This window comes from Primulina eburnea, chromosome 1 (assembly GCF_022965805.1).
Source record: "Primulina eburnea isolate SZY01 chromosome 1, ASM2296580v1, whole genome shotgun sequence".
NCBI lineage: Eukaryota > Viridiplantae > Streptophyta > Magnoliopsida > Lamiales > Gesneriaceae > Primulina > Primulina eburnea.
In genome coordinates this window covers 9,131,022-9,151,676 of record NC_133101.1, presented here as the reverse complement: position 1 = coordinate 9,151,676, position 20,655 = coordinate 9,131,022, and the positions used below count along the sequence as shown (strand labels likewise).

General features: G+C 36.2%; 2 protein-coding genes across 2 annotated transcripts; one reads left to right on the top strand and one right to left on the bottom strand.

Annotated features, from left to right (window-relative positions):
• Positions 1-3,060: 3,060 nt before the first annotated feature.
• LOC140803540 (uncharacterized) lies at positions 3,061-3,387 on the bottom strand. The gene has a single exon (XM_073159453.1). It carries the CDS (start codon positions 3,385-3,387, stop codon positions 3,061-3,063), a length of 327 nt encoding a protein of 108 aa, XP_073015554.1.
• Positions 3,388-14,872: 11,485 nt separating this feature from the next.
• Positions 14,873-19,311, top strand: LOC140803531 (uncharacterized). The gene is made up of 3 exons (XM_073159442.1): positions 14,873-16,601; positions 17,738-18,133; positions 18,743-19,311. The coding sequence occupies exons 1-3, from the start codon at positions 14,873-14,875 to the stop codon at positions 19,309-19,311; spliced, it is 2,694 nt and encodes an 897-aa protein (XP_073015543.1).
• The last annotated feature ends 1,344 nt before the right edge of the window (positions 19,312-20,655 follow it).

Sequence of the window (20,655 nt, the reverse complement as noted above, 5' to 3'; positions counted from 1 at the left end):
TTTCAACACGCGTCTCCTTCCTTTTGTTTCACTTCCACTTGCCTTGCCACAACATTTTCATCATTTTGTCCTCTTTTTTTCATCACATGTCATACTCTTTTCTTTTCACCTTTTTATGATATTCTTATATGCACACAAAGGAGAAGAACTTTTGTAGTGATACACAGTTCGTTTTCTCTCAGTTTTCGGTAGGTATTAGTGTATGTGCTCAAAAGTTGGTAGTTGACGTAGGAGTTTAGAATTGATACGAATGGGGGCTTTTGTGTGCCTTGGCACACTCCATTCGATTTTCATTAAGCTCAAACATGGGACATTAGGGTGTATATGATGTTATGGGTAGGCTTGAAAGGCTCAAACGTTCTAAAAATCGCCTAAATCATCCCTAAGTCACACAATACCCGTATCTCGCCTCGAAGAGTGCCAAACTAAGTTCTAGACTACTTTCAATTTACCAATCAACAAATACAGACAGATCATGTTTTCGGGTATTCAAACAAAAAGAATTCCACAACTCATTCTCATTTAGGCTCAAAGGGCTAACAATTGACAAATTATTCAAGGAAAAACAGGCCCAACATAAGTTAAAGACTGCCTGAATCATTTTTGTGTTAGTGAACATGTAACTCAACAACAAGTAATCAACATGCAGGTTTTGGAGTCCATTCATTCATTTCAAATCACAACCACATGAACACTCTCTCGACATCGGGTGTATCAAAAATCATAGCAATCGTGAATTAAGGTCTAAATGGTTAAGTAAAGATAGCATGCATTCGGATTCGTAATCAAGGAACAACATGAATTTCGGGTCAACTCTCATCATTGTTTGGTTATTACCTTAATTCCACAATTCCAACAAAAACAATTAACGACTACGAAAAGAAAAACATAAAGATTAAATGAAACAATTTTTTTTTAATTAAATAAACATAAAAAATAACATCAAAGAAACAAATCAACTCAGATCAAATAATCAAATCACCCCCCTAAACTTAAAATATGCATTGTCCTCAATGTATAAACAAGAAAGAAATGGGACACGCATACCTCACACGACGAGCATCAATGCTCGCCGTCATCATCATCGACATCCTCATCCATGTGTTGGGGTGGGTACTGTGGAGGAGGTCCTGGATACTGCGGTGGTGGTCCTGGGTACTGCGGTGGCCATGCAGGCGGCTGGGGAAACATGGGATCATCTGGACCTATAGGCAGGAAACGCTGAGCAAGCACGGAGGTGAAATCCATCATGAATCCCATAAAGTGGTCTGTGCGGTACTGAAGTGAATCTAGCACCTGGCGCTGCTCGACTAGTAACTGCCTCTGATCCTGCATCTCAATCTTTAGTCGTCTCAATCTGTCTCCCCTGCGCTATCGGACTCCTGCAGGTGGTGGTGGTGGTGGAAGCGGTGCCTGTGGCAGGTCATCGTCATCTGAATCAACGGGAGGCATATAGGGAGCAATGATGGGAGCCTTCGGCTTAAGCACTTGCTCATCAGGCGACCAAGAGACGCCGGCCTGTCTGCATAGTTCGGTGACAATGTGAGGGCATGGAAGGGCGACCGGGGCTAATCCAATGCCGGCTCTCATGATCGATCCATATCTTATTCTTCCCAAGTTAACAGATTTGCCCATCAAGATAGCAAAGACAAGCGCAACTTTGTCTTTGGTTACGTCGTGGTAATGCAAGGATGGGAGAACCCGAGCCAACACGAATGACGTCCACGCACTTGCATTAGGGTTCATCTCGGATTTCTTCAGTGAGATTGGACAACTCGCGCTCATTTTCCATACGGCGCCTGCCTGACACACAGTCCGGATGACCTCTGAATAATCAACCCCGTCGTCTAAGAATGCACTGTACTCATCTTCTTCGAGGCTTGGCATCTAATATATCGTATTTATCGTCTGAGAATCAAACGATGCCAATTTACCTCGCACTAGTACCTTTGACTCATCATGCCGTATCCGCAGATTGGCCTAGAATTCTCGCACGACAGAAATCACAGCTTCTAGAGGCGGTTGAGCAAATTCAACCCATTGTCTTCTTTGCAGTTCACGCTTAATAAAACCACGTAATGTTGATAAATTAAATCCCCTCTCTGGGATAATCGACTGAGTCATCGAGCTCTCATACACCTATTGGGCTTCTTCATTCCAAAATCGGTGCGAATCAAAGCTCGAAGAGGAAGAAACACCCTTCTTTGACTTCTTTTTTGGGGCCATCTCAATTAATGTATCACAATTCACACCAACACCAACTAAATTCAACAAATCAAGTAGCAGAGCAAATATCTCACCACACCAACAAATCCAATAATCAATGCAACGTACAACCCAGTCACAGAGAATGTATACCAATTCGACGTACCCACTTCACGATATCAAGAGTTCCCCCAAATTACTTGAACCAATTTCTATGAAATCTGAAAATTTTAACAAAATCTGAAGAGAAACCCCTTACTTGAACGAGAGGATGACCGGAATTAGGAGTGTGCCGGAATTTGGGTCGGTGCTTGAGCGGCGGCGACCGATTTTCTTCGAGTGGCGGCAGCGATCGGTGGTGTGTGAGGACAAGGGTTCAGTGTTTTTGGTGAGGGGGCTGCTGTCTGATTCGAGTGGCCGATTTTTTTTTATATAACAGGTCGCGGGCATATGCGCGACCTAAAGTGGCGCATATGCGCCGCAGCTACTGTCGGCATGTTGGAATGTGGCGCATATGCGCGCCCGGATTGGCGCATATGCGCCGACCTCTCTGTAAATATCGCGCATGTACGCGCTCGGAATGGCGCATATGCGCCGAGCTCTCGGCCAATGTCGCGCATGTGCGTGAAAATTCGTCGCGCGTGTGCGCAGGGCATACTATCTTTGCTTTTTTTTTAAATACCTGCACAAAAAATAACAAAATGCAAATTAATACTTGAATCGAGAACATTAAAATTAATAAACTAAGGAATCGAAATAAAATAATAAAAACAAAACGCATGCAAAAATTAAATAAACGTGGGTTGCCTCCCACACAGCGCTTGGTTTAACGTCATCAGCCTGACTTTCTTCAGTCTACTTTGGTTCTCCCAGTGGGATATTGTCCATGTGTCGCACTTCATTTCCAAAGTAATGCTTGACCCTCTGACCATTGACTTTGAATGTCTCACCATTTTTGCATTTTAGCTCAATTGCCCCATGTGGGTACACTGTTTCCACTGTGAATGGTCCAGACCATCGTGATTTTAACTTACCAGGAAACAGCCTCAGTCGGGAATTGAATAATAACACATGTTGCCCCGGTTCGAAAAGTCGTCGAAGAATCTGCTTGTCATGCCATCTCTTGGTCTTTTCCTTGTATATCTTGGCATTTTCGTATGCATCATTCCTAAACTCCTCCATCTCATTCAGCTGCAGCAGTCGTTGTTCGCCCGTTTAATTTTTGACAGCCCAAAATGCCTTGTGCTCCAGTTCCAAAGGTAAATGACAAGCTTTCCCAAAGACCAACCTATAAGGCGACATCCCGATAGGTGTCTTATATGCAGTCCTGTATGCCCATAATGCATCATCTAGCTTGATCGCCCAATCCTTCCGGTTTGTCTTTACTGTCTTTTCTAATATTTGTTTGATCTCCCGGTTGGATATCTCTGCTTGCCCATTGGCTTGTTGTCTCTGCTCTCGGGTTGTGGCATGTTGTCTCTCACGCATATGCGCAGCTTGAGTGGCGCATATGTGCTGAACTCTCTGTATGGGTCGCGCATGTGCGCGTCTTTGGGGGCGCATATGCGCCAATCTTTCTGCCAGTGGCGCGCATGTGCGCGGGAATAAGTCGCGCATGTGCGCGGGACTTACTGCATTCCACCCTTCGAGGCATTGCTCCCACTTCTTCTCCTGGGCGCCATTTTAGCTTGTTTTCATGCACGTGTTGTATCCGCACCTAGATTCCTGCAATCACACCAAAAAACAACAAAAGCGCGTAATTCCGCTCAAAAAGACTAACAGTCTGTATGATTTATAAAGATAATTTAAGTGCATAAAATGCACTTATCAACGCAACGCCACCAGCTTGACGCATGAGAACTTCCCAAAAGGTCACTAATACCCCGGGACGTCCCGAGTCATGGATGATGCTCAGGATGTCTCGGTCCATGGAGTGCCCGGGTCAGGAAGATAGATTATACCCCGGTCGTGGGCTACTCGGGTCAATAAGACGACAATTTGAGTAAAAATCCAGATCTCAAACTACCCGGGACATGGAGAGTACGACTTGACAGGGAGAATCTGTGAAGAGGCCGGGCCGTGGAACACCAGGGATGTAACCTTCCCGGGCTATTGTGTGCCCGGGCTCTCATGCAAGTACTCAGAAGGCTTTCTTCCAGGGCTGCTTCGATATAAGTGCCGCATTTAATTACGCCGACAAAGTAGGGTGTGTGTAGCCGACCTATCTCTGACACCCATACAAGTGGTTGACAAAATCAGGTAGGCTGGATGAGACTAGTATGAGATTTGACATGTCAGAATAATAGGGTATAATCAACCGTCTTACTTAATTAATGATCAACACAAAGAACGAGGTCGTCGTTATATCCTCTGCTATAAATATAAGGTTCCATCTTTGCATTTACTGTCTATTCAGATATTGAATACACACATTTATTGTTCATTTACTATCAACTTCCACACCAATCTCACAACCATCATCTGGTTACATTGGTTTATAGCTTGGGTCCTCCACTGACTTAAGCATCGGAGTGGTCACACCGGACACCCCTCCGACACCCATTCACGTGGTTACTTTCTTGTTCGCAGATCTTCTTGCCTGTCCAAGGGAGGAAAGCTTCTGATCCGAATATTTTGCTCTTATTTCCCTCATCATACTGATAGCTGATCCAGTGGAGCACCCGACCTTGCTCATCCATTTCAACCGGATTGCATCAGTTACTTATCTCAGTACTACTCTCACTCATTCATGCTTAACCCAACAGTGTAGACATCAACCTATGTGACTCATTCAAACATTAGATTTTGATTATTTTAGTAAATAGTAATCTCCACTCTCACCAATTTCAATCTTTAGAAGTCGATATTAATAATTTATAAGTAATAAACATTTATTTAGTTTTTATTTTCTATTTTTTGTTTAATTGTAAAATTTTTATGTCCGACTTAATTTATTTTAATAATTTTTATTGAATTTTTATAATCAAGATCAGAATTATTGCACCCTTACAATATACATATAAAATTAATATATTTTAAAATATGAATATTGAAGTATCAAATAAATGTGTTAAATTATTATTTAAGAACTTTTAGGAAAAAAAATTGTAGGACCGAGTGCTTGCCGTTTTACCAAAAGCTATAGCTAGTAGTAATGGTGCAACTCAAATCTTTTTAAACCGCATAGCAGCACAAGCACCACGGTTCGATCGCTCTACCAAGCAGGGATAATTATTGCACCCAACAATCTCCCTCCCAATAATTGCACTCCTTGCAATCAATGGGAATCGAACCCGTGACCTTGGCTTTGATACCAATTGTAGGACCGAGTGCTTACCGCTTTACCGAAAGCTATAGCTAGTAGTAATGGTGCAACTCAAATCTTTTTAAACCGCACAGCAGCACAAGCACCACGGTTCGATCGCTCTACCAAGCAGGGACAATTATTGCACCCAACAAAAATATATATCATAATTCAGATTTAAAGATTAAGATACTAATAAATAATTGTGATAAATATCTTATGAAACAATTGTGTTAGTTCAAAAAGATTTGCTGAATTAATTAGAATGTTCCAATATAATATGTTGATAATTTTTTTCCCATATGAGTTATTTATTGAGTCCTTATGAACATTTGTTTAAAAAAAAATTTTGTCTTTAGTTATAGTAACGATGTCTTGTGATTTAAAATACTAAATGAAATAAATTATCAATTTTTTTAAAAAAAAATTTCACAAGGACTCGAAACATTATCAAGATAAAAAACTAATTAGAAAATTTACGAATATGTGGTTACTCAATTAATTTGATTGACACGCTCTTTAATTTGCTGATTTTATAGATATTAAGTCAAAAATCATTGAGTTTGATAAGAATTCTTGTAGAATAAAACAAAACTACAATAAACTATTTGATTGTATTTATAATGAAATTTTGTATATTTTATATATGTTTGATTTATTTCATTTATAAGGTTGAAATTTTATATATTATGATAGAAGATTTGTTATGCATCTTAACATCAATAAATTCACTAAAAATTTATTGATTTATATTTTAATTCTCGCTACCACATAATTCTGGTTTCGCCTGATATTTGTGTATTCGTTTGCTTGAATTTATTGTTCCTTATTTTTCGAAGACACATAACATGTCAAACATTGAATATGAATTTAAAGAGATGATAATATTTATATATTACAATAAACATGTTTATCCCTCACGATACTGATAAAAATAACTTAAAAAAATAATATGTCAAACGAACATATTGTCAAGAATCCAAAAATACAATTCAAATGTTAACTTTGACACTCGATTTTCAGTAACTACCAAAATATCTCAACAACCCGTAATCTATGGACAAGATAGAAACACCACAATTTAAAATCAAGGCGATATTTTCTCCTTTATATGAGGAAAACATGATTGAAAATCGATAATATAGATATATAGATATTTAATATAGATCGTGTTGGCTCATTTAGATCAATTGACAAAATTTCAACTTGGTCCAATTAAATTGTTTGTCGGATTGGGTCAAACCAATAGACCCAACCCAAATTGATGGCTCTAATCACAACGATATTTTACCATATTTTATTCAAATAATTTATAAATATAAACCACAAAAAATTGAAAGATCGAGTGTGCTAGTGCCTTTGAAGGCATTTCGAACACTATATTCTCCAATGAGCTGCAATAGCTCGTGTTCTAATAATGTTAACACCGATGAATTAAACCGAGTTTGGTTAAAACCAAGCGGAAGAAACTCGAACTAATCATTCGTGAAGAAGACTGTTGTATTAGAAAATATTTTAACTCATATAAACTGAATAACTGAAAAATGGTAGATTAGTTTTTGCATTTATCAATTCAGTTATGGTGACAACTGAACTGACAGATACTCTAAATGATTCAAACAATTTGAAAACAACAGTTAATCAGTTAAATACACAAAATATGTTTATGAATGTTCGGAAACTTCAACTGCTCTTATGTCACCCCTTCTACCTCCACGGGTAGGATCCACTAGAAGACTTTGATTTATACAACTACTTGTACAAACCCACTCAGCTAGGACTTACACTACTGCCTAAACTGAACTTCTAGCTACGACTGAAGAAAGCACCTTCCAGCCAACACTTCTTTAACGTGTATGTGTCAAAGACTACATACACAAGTTTAAAGTCTTTGTGCAAGACTATGTTTGAGTGGTGGTGATAGTGTTTGTGTGTGAGAACCCAACAAGGATGTTCTCACACACTGAGAGAGATAAGGTTCTAAACTAAGTTGATATGGTTTTGGTATCCCTCTGGGCTAGTTGTTTCTTGAAAATTGATGAGCAGATAAGCGTGCCTTTCTTTTACCACACTCTCTGTGGTATTTGCATTGTAGCTCTCTCTGTCTTCACTGATCTTCATCTTCCATTTATAGGCGCAAAGTTAGATTGTACAGTGAGACTCATTTAATGTATCCGTTGCATTTTGAATTCGTTTCTTTGACTTTGTGTCTCGATTTTTCGACTGCCCTTCTGAAACGTTTGTCTTTAATGTTCTGATACAACGTCCATTATTGTCTTTTGACTGGACAATTACTTTTTACCTTTGTGTATAGGTGGAATCCATTAGAAAGAGCTTGTCTTGATCTACAACTGAAAGATTCTGACTGATGCTTCGAACTAGTCAGCTGAACTGATCTTCAGTTGGGCTGGTGATATCAGTTGACTCGTCAGATGAACTGATTTCACTCTCGTTCAGTTGTACTGATCAGCTGGGTTTCTTCATCAGTTGAACATTCCTTCGGCTGGCCAGGCCTCTGAGGTTCTCCTGCTGAACCACTTATCAACTAGAAAATCAGCTGGCCTGCTCAATTGACGTAACAGTTAGACTGATTCAGTTTGTGTGATAAGTTGAATCTTCAGTTTGCGATGTAGACAGCTCGTGACTGATCCTAGGTTCTGCACATTAAGGTAGATTATTACTAATACAAAATAACGAGTTTTGTTAACATCAAAAGCTAGATTGCGAACTTGAAAAGTTCCAACAAAAATGTTGTTTACAAAAAACTTTTATTAAACAAATTATTTCTAACCAACAGTCACAGGTAAAGATATTTAAAAATTAATTTTTTTAATAAAAATGTATATTACAATAAATGTTTTGACCATATTTTATTAAAGTAATTTTTAAATATAAAACCTTGAAAAAAATATTTTTTTAACGCATAAATTATAACCAACACAAAAAAAAAAATTAACGAGGACATGAATAGAAAAAATAATAATAAGACACCAAAGAAATTCATAATTCAATAATGGACTATTTCTACTTTAATTAATTTAATCTACATAATGAAAAGATAAAGAAAAAAATCTAAATCATTAAATTAAAAATAACATGTGGGTAAGCATACAAAAAAGACCAAACACTAATTTACAGAATAAAAGATAAATAAAAAATCTGAATAATTAGATAAAAAATAAATAAAATACTATAATGTTGATAGACATAAAAAAGCACCAAATACTGATGAGAAAACCATGATTGAAAATCGAAAATATAGATATTTAATATAAAATCATGCAGGCTCATTTAGGTCCACCTTTAAATGGGTTGACAAATTTCAACTTGACCTAATTAAATTGTTTGTATGAGCAAAACCTATAGATCCAACCCAAATTGATGTCTCTAATCACAACGATATTTTATCGTGTTTTATTCAACTAATTTATAAATATAAACTGTAAAAAATGTTGGTTGCAAAAAATATTTATATAAACAAAAAAATTCTAGCCGACGGTCACAAGTAAATATATTTAAAAATTATAAATTTTTTTATAAAAAAATGTATATTACAATAAATTTTTTGATCATATTTTATTAAATTATTTTTTAAATATAAACCTTTGTAATAAATATTTTTTTAAACGCATAAGTTAACACCGATACCACAAAATAAAGTTAACAAGGACATGAAAAAAGCAATTAATAAGATAACAAAGAAAACTCACAATGAGTTATTTATAAAATTTAATTAATTTAATTTACATAATGAAAAGATAAAGAAAAAATCTAATTAATTAAATTAAAATTAATATGTGTGTAGGCATGAAAAAGACCAGATACTCATTTACGTAATGAAAAGATAAATAAAAAATCTAAATAATTAGATTAAAAAATAAAATATTATGATGTTGGTAGAAATAAAAAAAATACAATAAATACTAATGAGAAAAGTATGGTTGAAAATTGATAATATAGATATATAAATATTTAACATAAATCCGTGCATGCTCATTTAGGCCCACCTTTAAATGGGCTGACAATATTTCATTGTTTGGCATCGTGGGTCAAACAGACATACTCAACCCAAATTGACGGCTCTAATCACAACGATATTTTACTTTGTTTTATTCAAATAATTTATAAATATAAACCGCAAAAAAATGTTGGTTGCAAAATATTTTTATTTAAACAAATAAATTCTAGCCAACAGTTACATGTAAAGATATTTAAAATTATGGCGTCAGATGTTTGTAACAAATTCTCCTCCATGAATGCCAGCTTCTCCCTACGTCAAGAAAAACATAATTCTACATATCTAAACATGTGTCTTGAGCTCTCAAGCCAGATGAATCGTCTGCAAGAACATGTCGACTAACGTATGAATGCCCAAGGAGCTCAACTCACGGAAATTATGGAGTCTCTTGTTTATGGTGATGTCAAAAAAGGGGAACGAGAACGACAAAGGGAGATTCAAGAAGCAGAATTATCTGTAATGAAATAATTAAGAGAAAAAGAAGAAAAGGGCCAAAGCAGAACAAATTTCAGGTCAAAAGAAACATTAATTGTTGTATCCATTTAGTTAGTTATTTTGTTTTGGATTGTAATTTCATTTACTTAATGAAATACAATGTTTTGTTTTTTCTTATCTCTTTAAATATCATTGTATTGAATAGTTTTTGCAGCTGAGTTTTGTCATCACCAAAAAGGAGAAAATTGTTAAGAAATCATTATTGCCCAAGAATTTTGGTGTATGACAAAATCAAGACAGTACTTCACTGTTTCAGGGAACAACTGTATTTCGTATATGTAACAGGTATCAGTTCATCCGCCCAGCACAGCAACTGGAATATATTCCAATCGGCTAAAACACAAGAAGACTAACCGCTTGAGTTTCAGACCGCCTACAAATTCAATCGTTTGGATAAAATGAAGTGTGGACTTGAATGATCTTTCTCAAAACCGGATCATTAAAGAGAGCTATTTATTGCTCAATTATTGAAAGACATTCTCTGACCGCTTCTAGACATTCAAAGAATTACACCGCCTCGAAAATCAACTTATCTCTACACCAGTTCCAAGAATGATCTGCATTCATTTCAAAATCCCAGAAAAGGGAGATCATGTATAGACTACAAAGTTCTGATACTGCAAACAGTTACCATAAAAGAGAACTCTTCAAAAGATGTGATTCAGAACTATGTTAAGCAAAAAGAATATTAAATGAATCGATTAAAGAACAATTAATGCTCTTAAAGATGACAGATACACATCTATTCAGGGGCTCAGGTTAACGTTGTTTGTCCTTCCCGACCATTGGAACAATCGGCTATATTAACAGAGAAGTAGCAAGAGAAAAAACAACTCCTTTCACATCTGTAAAACTATCATCTGATTGCATACTTTGAAGATTCGGAGAGCACTCAAAGCTTTACTTGATTCATCGCTCAATTAGCACGCTTTGAACAGAAAGATACTCGATCATTCAAGGATCATTTTCGTGCTACTAAAATCAGATTATTCATATCAGTACCATTTTGGTTATTTGGTTAAGTTGTGGTGTCTGGTGAACAAAGTGTTCTTAAAATCCAGAAGTGTAAAGTGATCACTAAAAGTTCCAAAACATGCAGTGTGATAAGTCCTGATTGGAATGGGCTGTTGCAAAAAGTTTGTAAAGCCAAAGTCTTTTAGTGGAATACTTCCTGAAAAAAAAGAATGGGTGACGTAGGAGTATTCAATCTCCGAACATCCATAAAAGCCTTGTGTTGTTAATTTCTTGCAAGCACATACTTTTCCAGCTTCATTTTGTAATGCATGTCAACTTTTTTAAGATGTCATTGGAAATTGTGAACCGTTTTTCGCACTTGATAGTGGTTTACATTTCCAACCATTTGAGAAGATTTTTCAACCGCCTCAAAAACGGCTGAAATCAAAGTTTTAAAAAACAAAAATTTGAAAGAATTCATTCACACTCCTCTCTAAACTCTTTCTCGATCTTAACAGACCCAATTAAATTGTTTGGCGGAGTGGGTCAAACCGACAGACTCGACTCAAATTGACGGCTCTAATCACAGCGATATTTTAACTTGTTTTATTCAAATAATTTATAAATATAAATCACAAAAAAATGTTGGTTGTAAAAAAAAACTTTATTTAAACAAATAAATTCTAACCAACAGTCACGTACAGGTAAAGATACTTAAAAATTATAAACTCTTTTTTATTAAAAAAATGTGTATTACAATAAATTTTTTGACCATCTTTTATTAAATTAATTTTTAAATATAAATATTTACAAAAAAATTTTTTAAAAACACATAAGTTATAGCCAACACCACAAAAAAATTAACGAGGACATGAAGAAAAATAATTAATAAGATACCAAAGAAAATTCACAATTCAATAATAACTATTTATAAACTTTAATTAATTTAATTTACATAATAGAGAGATAAATAACAAGTTCTAAAGAATTAAAAATAACATGTGGGTATGTGTAAAAAAGACCACATACTAATTTATGTAATGAAAAAATATATAAAAAAATCTAAATCATTACATAAAAAAAATTAAATACTATAATATTGATAGATACAAAAAAAAACACTAAATATTAATAATCACATATATTTAAAAAATGAATGAAAAAAAAAACACAATTAACGCTAACATTTAACGAGAATTAGATTAATGGAAATTCACTTATAAAATCACATATTTATTTATATAATAAATAGATAATTTTGATACACTGCTTTTCTGTTGGACATCTCATGAACATCGTAAATGGACACCACATAGAAGAATAGGGCAGCTGTCCCCCTTTTGATGTGAAATTTTATTTTCGATGCTTTTAAAATTGTACACATAATTATTATTAATAAAATAATAAAATATCTTCCCAATCTCTCCACGATTAACCAACAACACACATTTAGAGAATGAAAAGATATTGTCTTTCTTCCTTACAATAATTCATTTATGTTGCTATTTTTCGATACTCCAACCAAAGTCTTTATCAATTAATCGAATGTAAGATTATTATAAAATTATAGTTTAATTGCTCATATAAAAATTGATATATATTTTTAGTTTGTCGAATATAATTATTATTAATTAATTTCAATTGATAGGGGACATTATAAGTTAGATCAAAATTTTTTTAAAATTTTTTTTAGATTTCGTCATTATATTTTAATTATATATATATAAATATTTGTGATCTATGGCTATCTGTCCGCCGAAAAAAATCTTGGGTCCGCCTATCGTGCTCATGAAAGGGGTCATAAGAACTTACAATAGATTCATATAGCAACTTGAGTTAATCATTTTCATAAATCAAATATGGATGTGAAGTAGTTTCTATAGGTGTATATTTTACAGTCGCGAGGGCCTTGTGTAATATCCCAAGTTTTTATTGTGCTATGATCATTGATTTCATGTGTTATGGTTAAGGGATATTCATATATTGATATGATCAAGTTTTGGGAGATGTTTTATGCTTGATTATAGAAGGAGTTTGGTTGTTATAATTCATAAGAATTTAGTGGAATAAGAAAAGGTTGGATATTAAGTCAAGAAAGGATGTTTTTAGGAGTTCGTGTCGGAGGAGTAGCGCTCGGGTGCAGCAGCGCCGCACCTGCGCTGCCAGAGGCAGCGCTGTGCGGCAGCAGGCCGCACCCGCGCTGCTATATGCAGCGCGGGTGCGCTGCCTGTGCGGCAGCAGCGCCGCACCCGCGCTGCTATGTGCAGCGCGGGTGCGCTGCCTGCGTGGGGCAGCGCTGCACCAGCGCTGCCCAGTCGAGCGCGGGTGCGCTGCCCTGCATTATTTGACGAAAGTGTTATTTCAAATCACGATTTTAAGCTTAGGGATTGATTTTTATGCTTGGTTTTGAGATTTATCTTCATTCCTTCATTTCTCCTTCTCTCTCATACGCTTCCTTCTCATCTTCTTCCCCAAAATTCTCTTCCAAATCTTCAACCAAGTTCAAGGATTTTTGAGGAAATCTTAGCATCTCCTAGTCTAGGTGCAAGCTACAAGGTAAGATCTTAGTTATTCTTTGGTTTTGCAAGGAATTGTTGGGTTGAAGGTTTGAGTTGACTTTTTGGATCTATGTATATATGGTGTTAATTCATAGATTTTATGGTGTTTATTGTTGTAGGGATTCTTTTGAGGTCATCTTTGCCACCAAGTGTTGATTGGGTCGTAAGTAGAGGCTATTCCTTGTGCTCACATGATATATATGTATCCAAGCCATTTTTATTGATGTCTAGCTTCTTTAATGGACATGTTATTGCCATATTTGTTGATATATATTCATTGATCCAAGAATTTTATTGATTTCATTGATAAAGAAGCTAGCAAGCTATTGTGCCTATCAAGTGTTTGTTCAATTGTCCAAATGAATTTCATATGCTACAATTCAAGGAATGATAGTAATTCATGCATGTCATTGGCCAATCACATGAAGAGTATCTCTCACAGTCTGGTATATATTTTCATATGTCATAGAGATACTATCCATAGGTTATCTCTCACAGTCCGATATATATTTATATATATTTTAACAGAGATAACATTCACAGGTCACAGATTACAAGTTACAGACTATCATTTCCTCTCATGGTTATCTCTCACAGTCCGATATATATTTATATATATTAACAGAGATAGCATTCACAGATTACTGATCATTGAGCTATTGTTTCATTTCCTTTAATTCATGTTATGATATACCATCTATATCGATTTTATCATTATTGTTCATCGAAGATGGTATTATTCAATGTTTATTTCCATTGCAATGTTTCAAGCCAAGCCATATAAATATGTATTTGTTATGTAAAGTTCTCTACTTACTGAGTTTTATCTCATTTCAGTTAATGTCATGTGATGCAGGTAATAAAAAGATTTGAAGCAGATTGTCCAAGGGGAAGAAGTCATATAGCTACTGTATTGGAAAAGTTTTATTTGAATATGTTAATGATTTTATTGGGGTGTGATGAACATTTAAAGTTTTAAAAATAGCATGTATTTTATTATATGTAATAATGGTATTTGAATTAGATGTTTGAGATTATGTATTGTATGTATTGTGAGATAATGTTTGCAACGTATATACAGTATATTTTATTTTAAAGATAAATGCTTCCGCTGATGTCGAGTTATTTTTAAATTTAAAAATGTTTATTTAAGTGGGGTGTTTCAATTGGTATCAGAGCAAAGTTCTTTGGACCATATATGACTTCTTCTGCCTAGGACAATCTGGTATGTTTTCGATCCTGCATCTATTGATTTTAACATTGACAGTTGATTCTATTTCATTGCCATTGACGTATTCTTTCATCCTATCCATGTTAACGTGAGCATATGTATAGGAAATGCCTCCCAAGCGTAAGAATGTTGAAGGGGATGATAGTACCCCTCCCACAGACAAGACTACTCGTGTAGTAGATGAATTCACTAAGTTATTACAAGAGCAAGCTAAGGTTCATGGTGAACAGATTCAAAAGTTATTGACTATGCAAACGACGATCCAAGGTCAAGTTCAAGAAAGAGTTCAAGGCACGACAAATAGTTCTGAAAATGGTGCTTATGATCGTTTCAGGCGGATGAACCCTCCTGAATTTATTGGTGGTCCTGATCCATTAGTAGCACTAGAATGGGTCAAAGCTTTGGAAGCTATCTTCGACTATTTGAAATTCACTGATCAAGAGAAGGTTGGTTGTGCTGTGTTTATGTTGGTCAAGGCTGCTCGTATTTGGTGGAAAGCCACCAAAGTGACTATTAATGTAAAAGAACTGAAGTGGAACGAGTTTAAATATTTATTTCATGCCAAATATTTTTCAAGGGAAATTAAGGCCAAGAAGGTGAAAGAATTTATTGAGTTAAGACAGGCTTCTTTGTCTGTTGCTGAGTACATATTGAAATTTGAAGAAGGTTGTGTATTTGTTCCGTTTATTGCCAAGAATGACAAGGATAAAGGTGAACACTTTCTTCGTGGGTTGAAGCCCGAAATTATAAGGGATGTGCATATGTCCAAGGTGGTGACATATCAAGAAATTGTGGAAAGAGCCTTACTTGCTGAACATGATGAGCAAGAGATAGAGAAGGAAAGACAGTTGAGGAGACAAGTTTTTCAAGCTAAAGGTCAGGGTTCAAGTGTAAATGTTCGAGGAGGTTATAAAGGCAAAGGCAAGATGGAGCAGCGTAGTAGGCTTCCTTTGCCTCCTACAGATAGTGAACGACCATTGTGTCCCAAGTGTGGAAAGCCACACAAAGGAGAATGTTTAATCGGAAGTGGTCGTTGCTATATATGTAAGGAAATGGGACACACAGTATATAATTGTCCTCTTTCGTTTGGAAAAGGAAAAGTTCAGGGAAGAATCTTTACGATCACAAAAGAGGGCGCAAATCCTGATGCTTCAGTCATATCAGGTAATATTTTCATTTTGGGCAAAGAAGCACTTACCTTAATTGATACTGGTGCAACACATTCTTTTATATCTGAGGAGTTTATGCATACTATATCTGTTAAACCTACTCTGGTGCCTGTTGAATTTAATATTGTGTTGCCTTCTGGAGAAGAAATTTGGACAAATAGTATGTTTAAGGCTTGTCCTGTGTTGATGGGATCCAGATTGTTGTATACAGATTTAATTGTAATTACAATGGTTGCATTTGATGTGATATTGGGTATGGATTGGTTGTCTGCTTATCGTGCTGTGATTAACTGTGTTAGCAAGACAGTAAAATTTTTAGCAGATGATTATGAGAAGGATTTATTTGTTGGTGTTACCTCTTCATTAAGTATCCCTATTATTTCTTGTCTTCAAGCCACTAAATTGTTGCACAAGGGCTGTGTTGGTTACTTAGCTTCAGTTTTGGATACAAGAAAGGAAAGTAGAATACAATTACAGGACATTGACGTGGTTCAGGATTATCCTGATGTATTTGAGGAGGATGTACCTGGATTACCACCTGATCGAGAAGTAGAGTTTGTTATTGATTTAATTCCAGGTACAGCCCCAATTTCTAAGGCTCCATACAGATTGGCTCCTACTGAAATGAAAGAATTAAAGAATCAATTGCAGGAGCTATTAGATAAAGGTTTCATCCGTCCTAGTTTCTCACCTTGGGGAGCTCCAGTGTTATTCGTGAAAAAGAAGGATGGATCATTGCGATTATGTATTGACTATCGGGAACTGAACAAGGTAACTATTAAGAATAAATATCCTTTGCCAAGGATAGATGATCTTTTTGATCAATTGCAAGGAGCCACAGTGTTCTCGAAGATTGATCTCCGGTCTGGATATCATCAATTAAAGGTGAGAAATGAGGATATACCAAAGAGTGCTTTTAGAACGAGGTATGGACATTATGAATTTTTGGTGATGTCTTTTGGATTAACCAATGCGCCTTCAGTGTTTATGGATTTAATGAATCGTGTCTTTACGACGTATTTGGATACATTTGTAATTGTTTTTATCGATGACATTTTGATTTATTCTAAGACACGAGAACTTCATAGAGATCATTTGAGGATTGTGTTGAAATTGTTGAGGGAAAAACAATTATATGCAAAGTTCAAGAAATGTGAATTTTGGTTAGAACAAGTGGCGTTTTTGGGTCATATGTTTCTAAAGAAGGAATCTCTGTAGATCCTTCTAAGATTGAGTCTATTATGCAATGGTCCATTCCAAGGACAGTTTCAGAGGTGAGAAGTTTTCTGGGTTTAGCAGGATATTATCGAAGATTTATAGAGAACTTCTCAAAGATAGCATTGCCATTGACGAGTTTAACTCGTAAGTCAGTCAAGTTTGAGTGGACTATAGCATGTCAACAAGCATTTCAAGAGTTGAAAGATAAGTTGACTTCTGCCCCTGTGTTAGTACTTCCTTGTGGTACTGAAGATTTTGTTATCTATTCAGATGCTTCAAAATTGGGGTTAGTTGTTGTACTGATGCAGCATAGGAAAGTGATAGCTTATGCTTCTCGTCAGTTGAAGGACTACGAGAAAAATTATCCTACTCATGATTTGGAGTTAGCAGCTGTGGTGTTTGTGTTAAAGATTTGGCGACACTATCTTTATGGCGAAAAATGTGAAATTTTTACGGATCACAAAAGTTTGAGTTATTTGTTTTCACAGAAAGAATTGAATATGCGGCAGCGGAGATGGTTAGAACTTGTCAAGGATTATGATTGCACCATTAGCTATCATCCTGGTAAAGCTAATGTAGTTGCAGATGCTTTGAGTCGCAAGTCAAGTTCAGAATTGAATGCTATGATTTCTAAACCTTTGTTCCTTGATTTGCAAAGGAATGAGATAAATTTGGTATCTTCAGGGACAGTGGCTCGATTATCTACATTAGTTCTCCGCTCAACTTTGTTTGATCGAATTTTGAAAGAACAACAGTCCGATGTTCAGTTATTGAAGTTAAAAAGGAGTAATGAATTAACAGGAGTTTCTGAATTTGGATTGAATCGTGATGGTTTGATGACCTTTCGAGGTAAAATATGTGTTCCTATAGGTGATAACATTCGAAGAGATGTACTCATAGAAGCTCATACGGCGCCATACTCTGTACATCCTGGTGGTACTAAGATGTACCAAGATCTTCGACGTCTTTATTGGTGGCCAGGTATGAAGAAAGATATTACAGTATTTGTTTCTGAATGTATAACCTGTCAGCAGGTTAAGATTGAACACCAAAGACCGGCGGGATTATTGCAATCTTTGCCTATACCGCAATGGAAATGGGAACACATCACAATGGATTTTGTGGTTGGATTGCCAAGGACTCAGAAAGGTTTCAATTCTATTTGGGTGATTGTAGATCGATTGACCAAGTCATCGCATTTTCTTCCTGTCAAGACAACATATTCTATGAATCAATATGCCGAGGTATATATTCAAGAAATTGTGAGACTTCATGGTATACCGGTATCTATAGTGTCAGATCATGATCCAAGATTTACATCAGAGTTTTGGAAAAGTTTACATCGAGCTTTAGGCACGAAGTTAGCCTTTAGCACCGCCTACCATCGTCAAAGCGATGGACAATCAGAAAGAGTAATTCAAATTCTTGAGGATATGTTAAGAGCTTGCACAATTGATTTCCCTGGGAGTTGGGATTCCAAGTTGCCATTGGTTGAATTCACGTATAATAATAGTTATCAGTCTTCCATTGGCTTAGCACCTTATGAAGCCTTATATGGAAGAAAGTGTAGATCTCCTTTGTATTGGGAAGAAGTAGGTGAAAGAAAGATGTTGGGCCCTGAGTTGATTCAACAAACAGCAGAAGTTGTGGCGTTAATTCAAGAAAGAATGAAGACAGCTCAGTCTAGACAGAAAAGTTATGCCGATGTGAGAAGACGGCCTTTGGCATTTGAGGTTGGTGATCATGTTTTTATCAAGATAGCTCCTCTAAAAGGAGTTATGAGATTTGGCAAGAAAGGTAAGTTAAGTCCTCGATACATTGGACCATTTGAAATTCTAGATAAGATTGGAGACCGAGCCTATCGTCTTGCATTGCCACCGGACTTGGACCGAATTCATAATGTATTTCATGTATCTATGCTTCGTAAGTATCTTGCGAATCCATCTCATGTTCTTCGGTACGAGTCATTGGAGCTTTTGCCTAACCTAAGTTATGATGAAATGCCGGTTCAAATTATTGATCGTAAAGTTAAGGTGTTAAGGAACAAAGAAATTGGCATTGTCAAAGTTCTATGGAGAAATCAAGTGATTGAAGAGGCCACGTGGGAACCGGAAGAGGAGATGAAGCAACGTTATCCTAATCTATTCGACAGTAGGTAATTTCGGGGACGAAATTTTTTTTAAGGAGGGGAGATTGTAATATCCCAAGTTTTTATTGTGCTATGATCATTGATTTCATGTGTTATGGTTAAGAGATATTCATATATTGATATGATCAAGTTTTGGGAGATGTTTTATGCTTGATTATAGAAGGAGTTTGGTTGTTATAATTCATAAGAATTTAGTGGAATAAGAAAAGGTTGGATATTAAGTCAAGAAAGGATGTTTTTAGGAGTTCGTGTCGGAGGAGTAGCGCTCGGGTGCAGCAGCGCCGCACCTGCGCTGCCATTGGCAGCGCAGGGGCGCTGCCTGGCCGAGGGCAGGCCGCACCTGCGTTCTGGCAGCGCTATGCGGCAGCAGGCCGCACCCGCGCTGCTATATGCAGCGCGGGTGCGCTGCCTGTGCGGCAGCAGCGCCGCACCCGCGCTGCTATGTGCAGCGCGGGTGCGCTGCCTGCGTGGGGCAGCGCTGCACAGTCGAGCGCGGGTGCGCTGCCCTGCATTATTTGACGAAAGTGTTATTTCAAATCACGATTTTAAGCTTGGGGATTGATTTTTATGCTTGGTTTTGAGATTTATCTTCATTCCTTCATTTCTCCTTCTCTCTCATACGCTTCCTTCTCATCTTCTTCCCCAAAATTCTCTTCCAAATCTTCAACCAAGTTCAAGGATTTTTGAGGAAATCTTAGCATCTCCTAGTCTAGGTGCAAGCTACAAGGTAAGATCTTAGTTATTCTTTGGTTTTGCAAGGAATTGTTGGGTTGAAGGTTTGAGTTGAATTTTTGGATCTATGTATATATGGTGTTAATTCATAGATTTTATGGTGTTTATTGTTGTAGGGATTCTTTTGAGGTCATCTTTGCCACCAAGTGTTGATTGGGTCGTAAGTAGAGGCTATTCCTTGTGCTCACATGATATATATGTATCCAAGCCATTTTTATTGATGTCTAGCTTCTTTAATGGACATGTTATTGCCATATTTGTTGATATATATTCATTGATCCAAGAATTTTATCGATTTCATTGATAAAGAAGCTAGCAAGCTATTGTGCCTATCAAGTGTTTGTTCAATTGTCCAAATGAATTTCATATGCTACAATTCAAGGAATGATAGTAATTCATGCATGTCATTGGCCAATCACATGAAGAGTATCTCTCACAGTCTGGTATATATTTTCATATATCACAGAGATACTATCCATAGGTTATCTCTCACAGTCCGATATATATTTATATATATTTTAACAGAGATAACATTCACAGGTCACAGATTACAAGTTACAGACTATCATTTCCTCTCATGGTTATCTCTCACAGTCCGATATATATTTATATATATTAACAG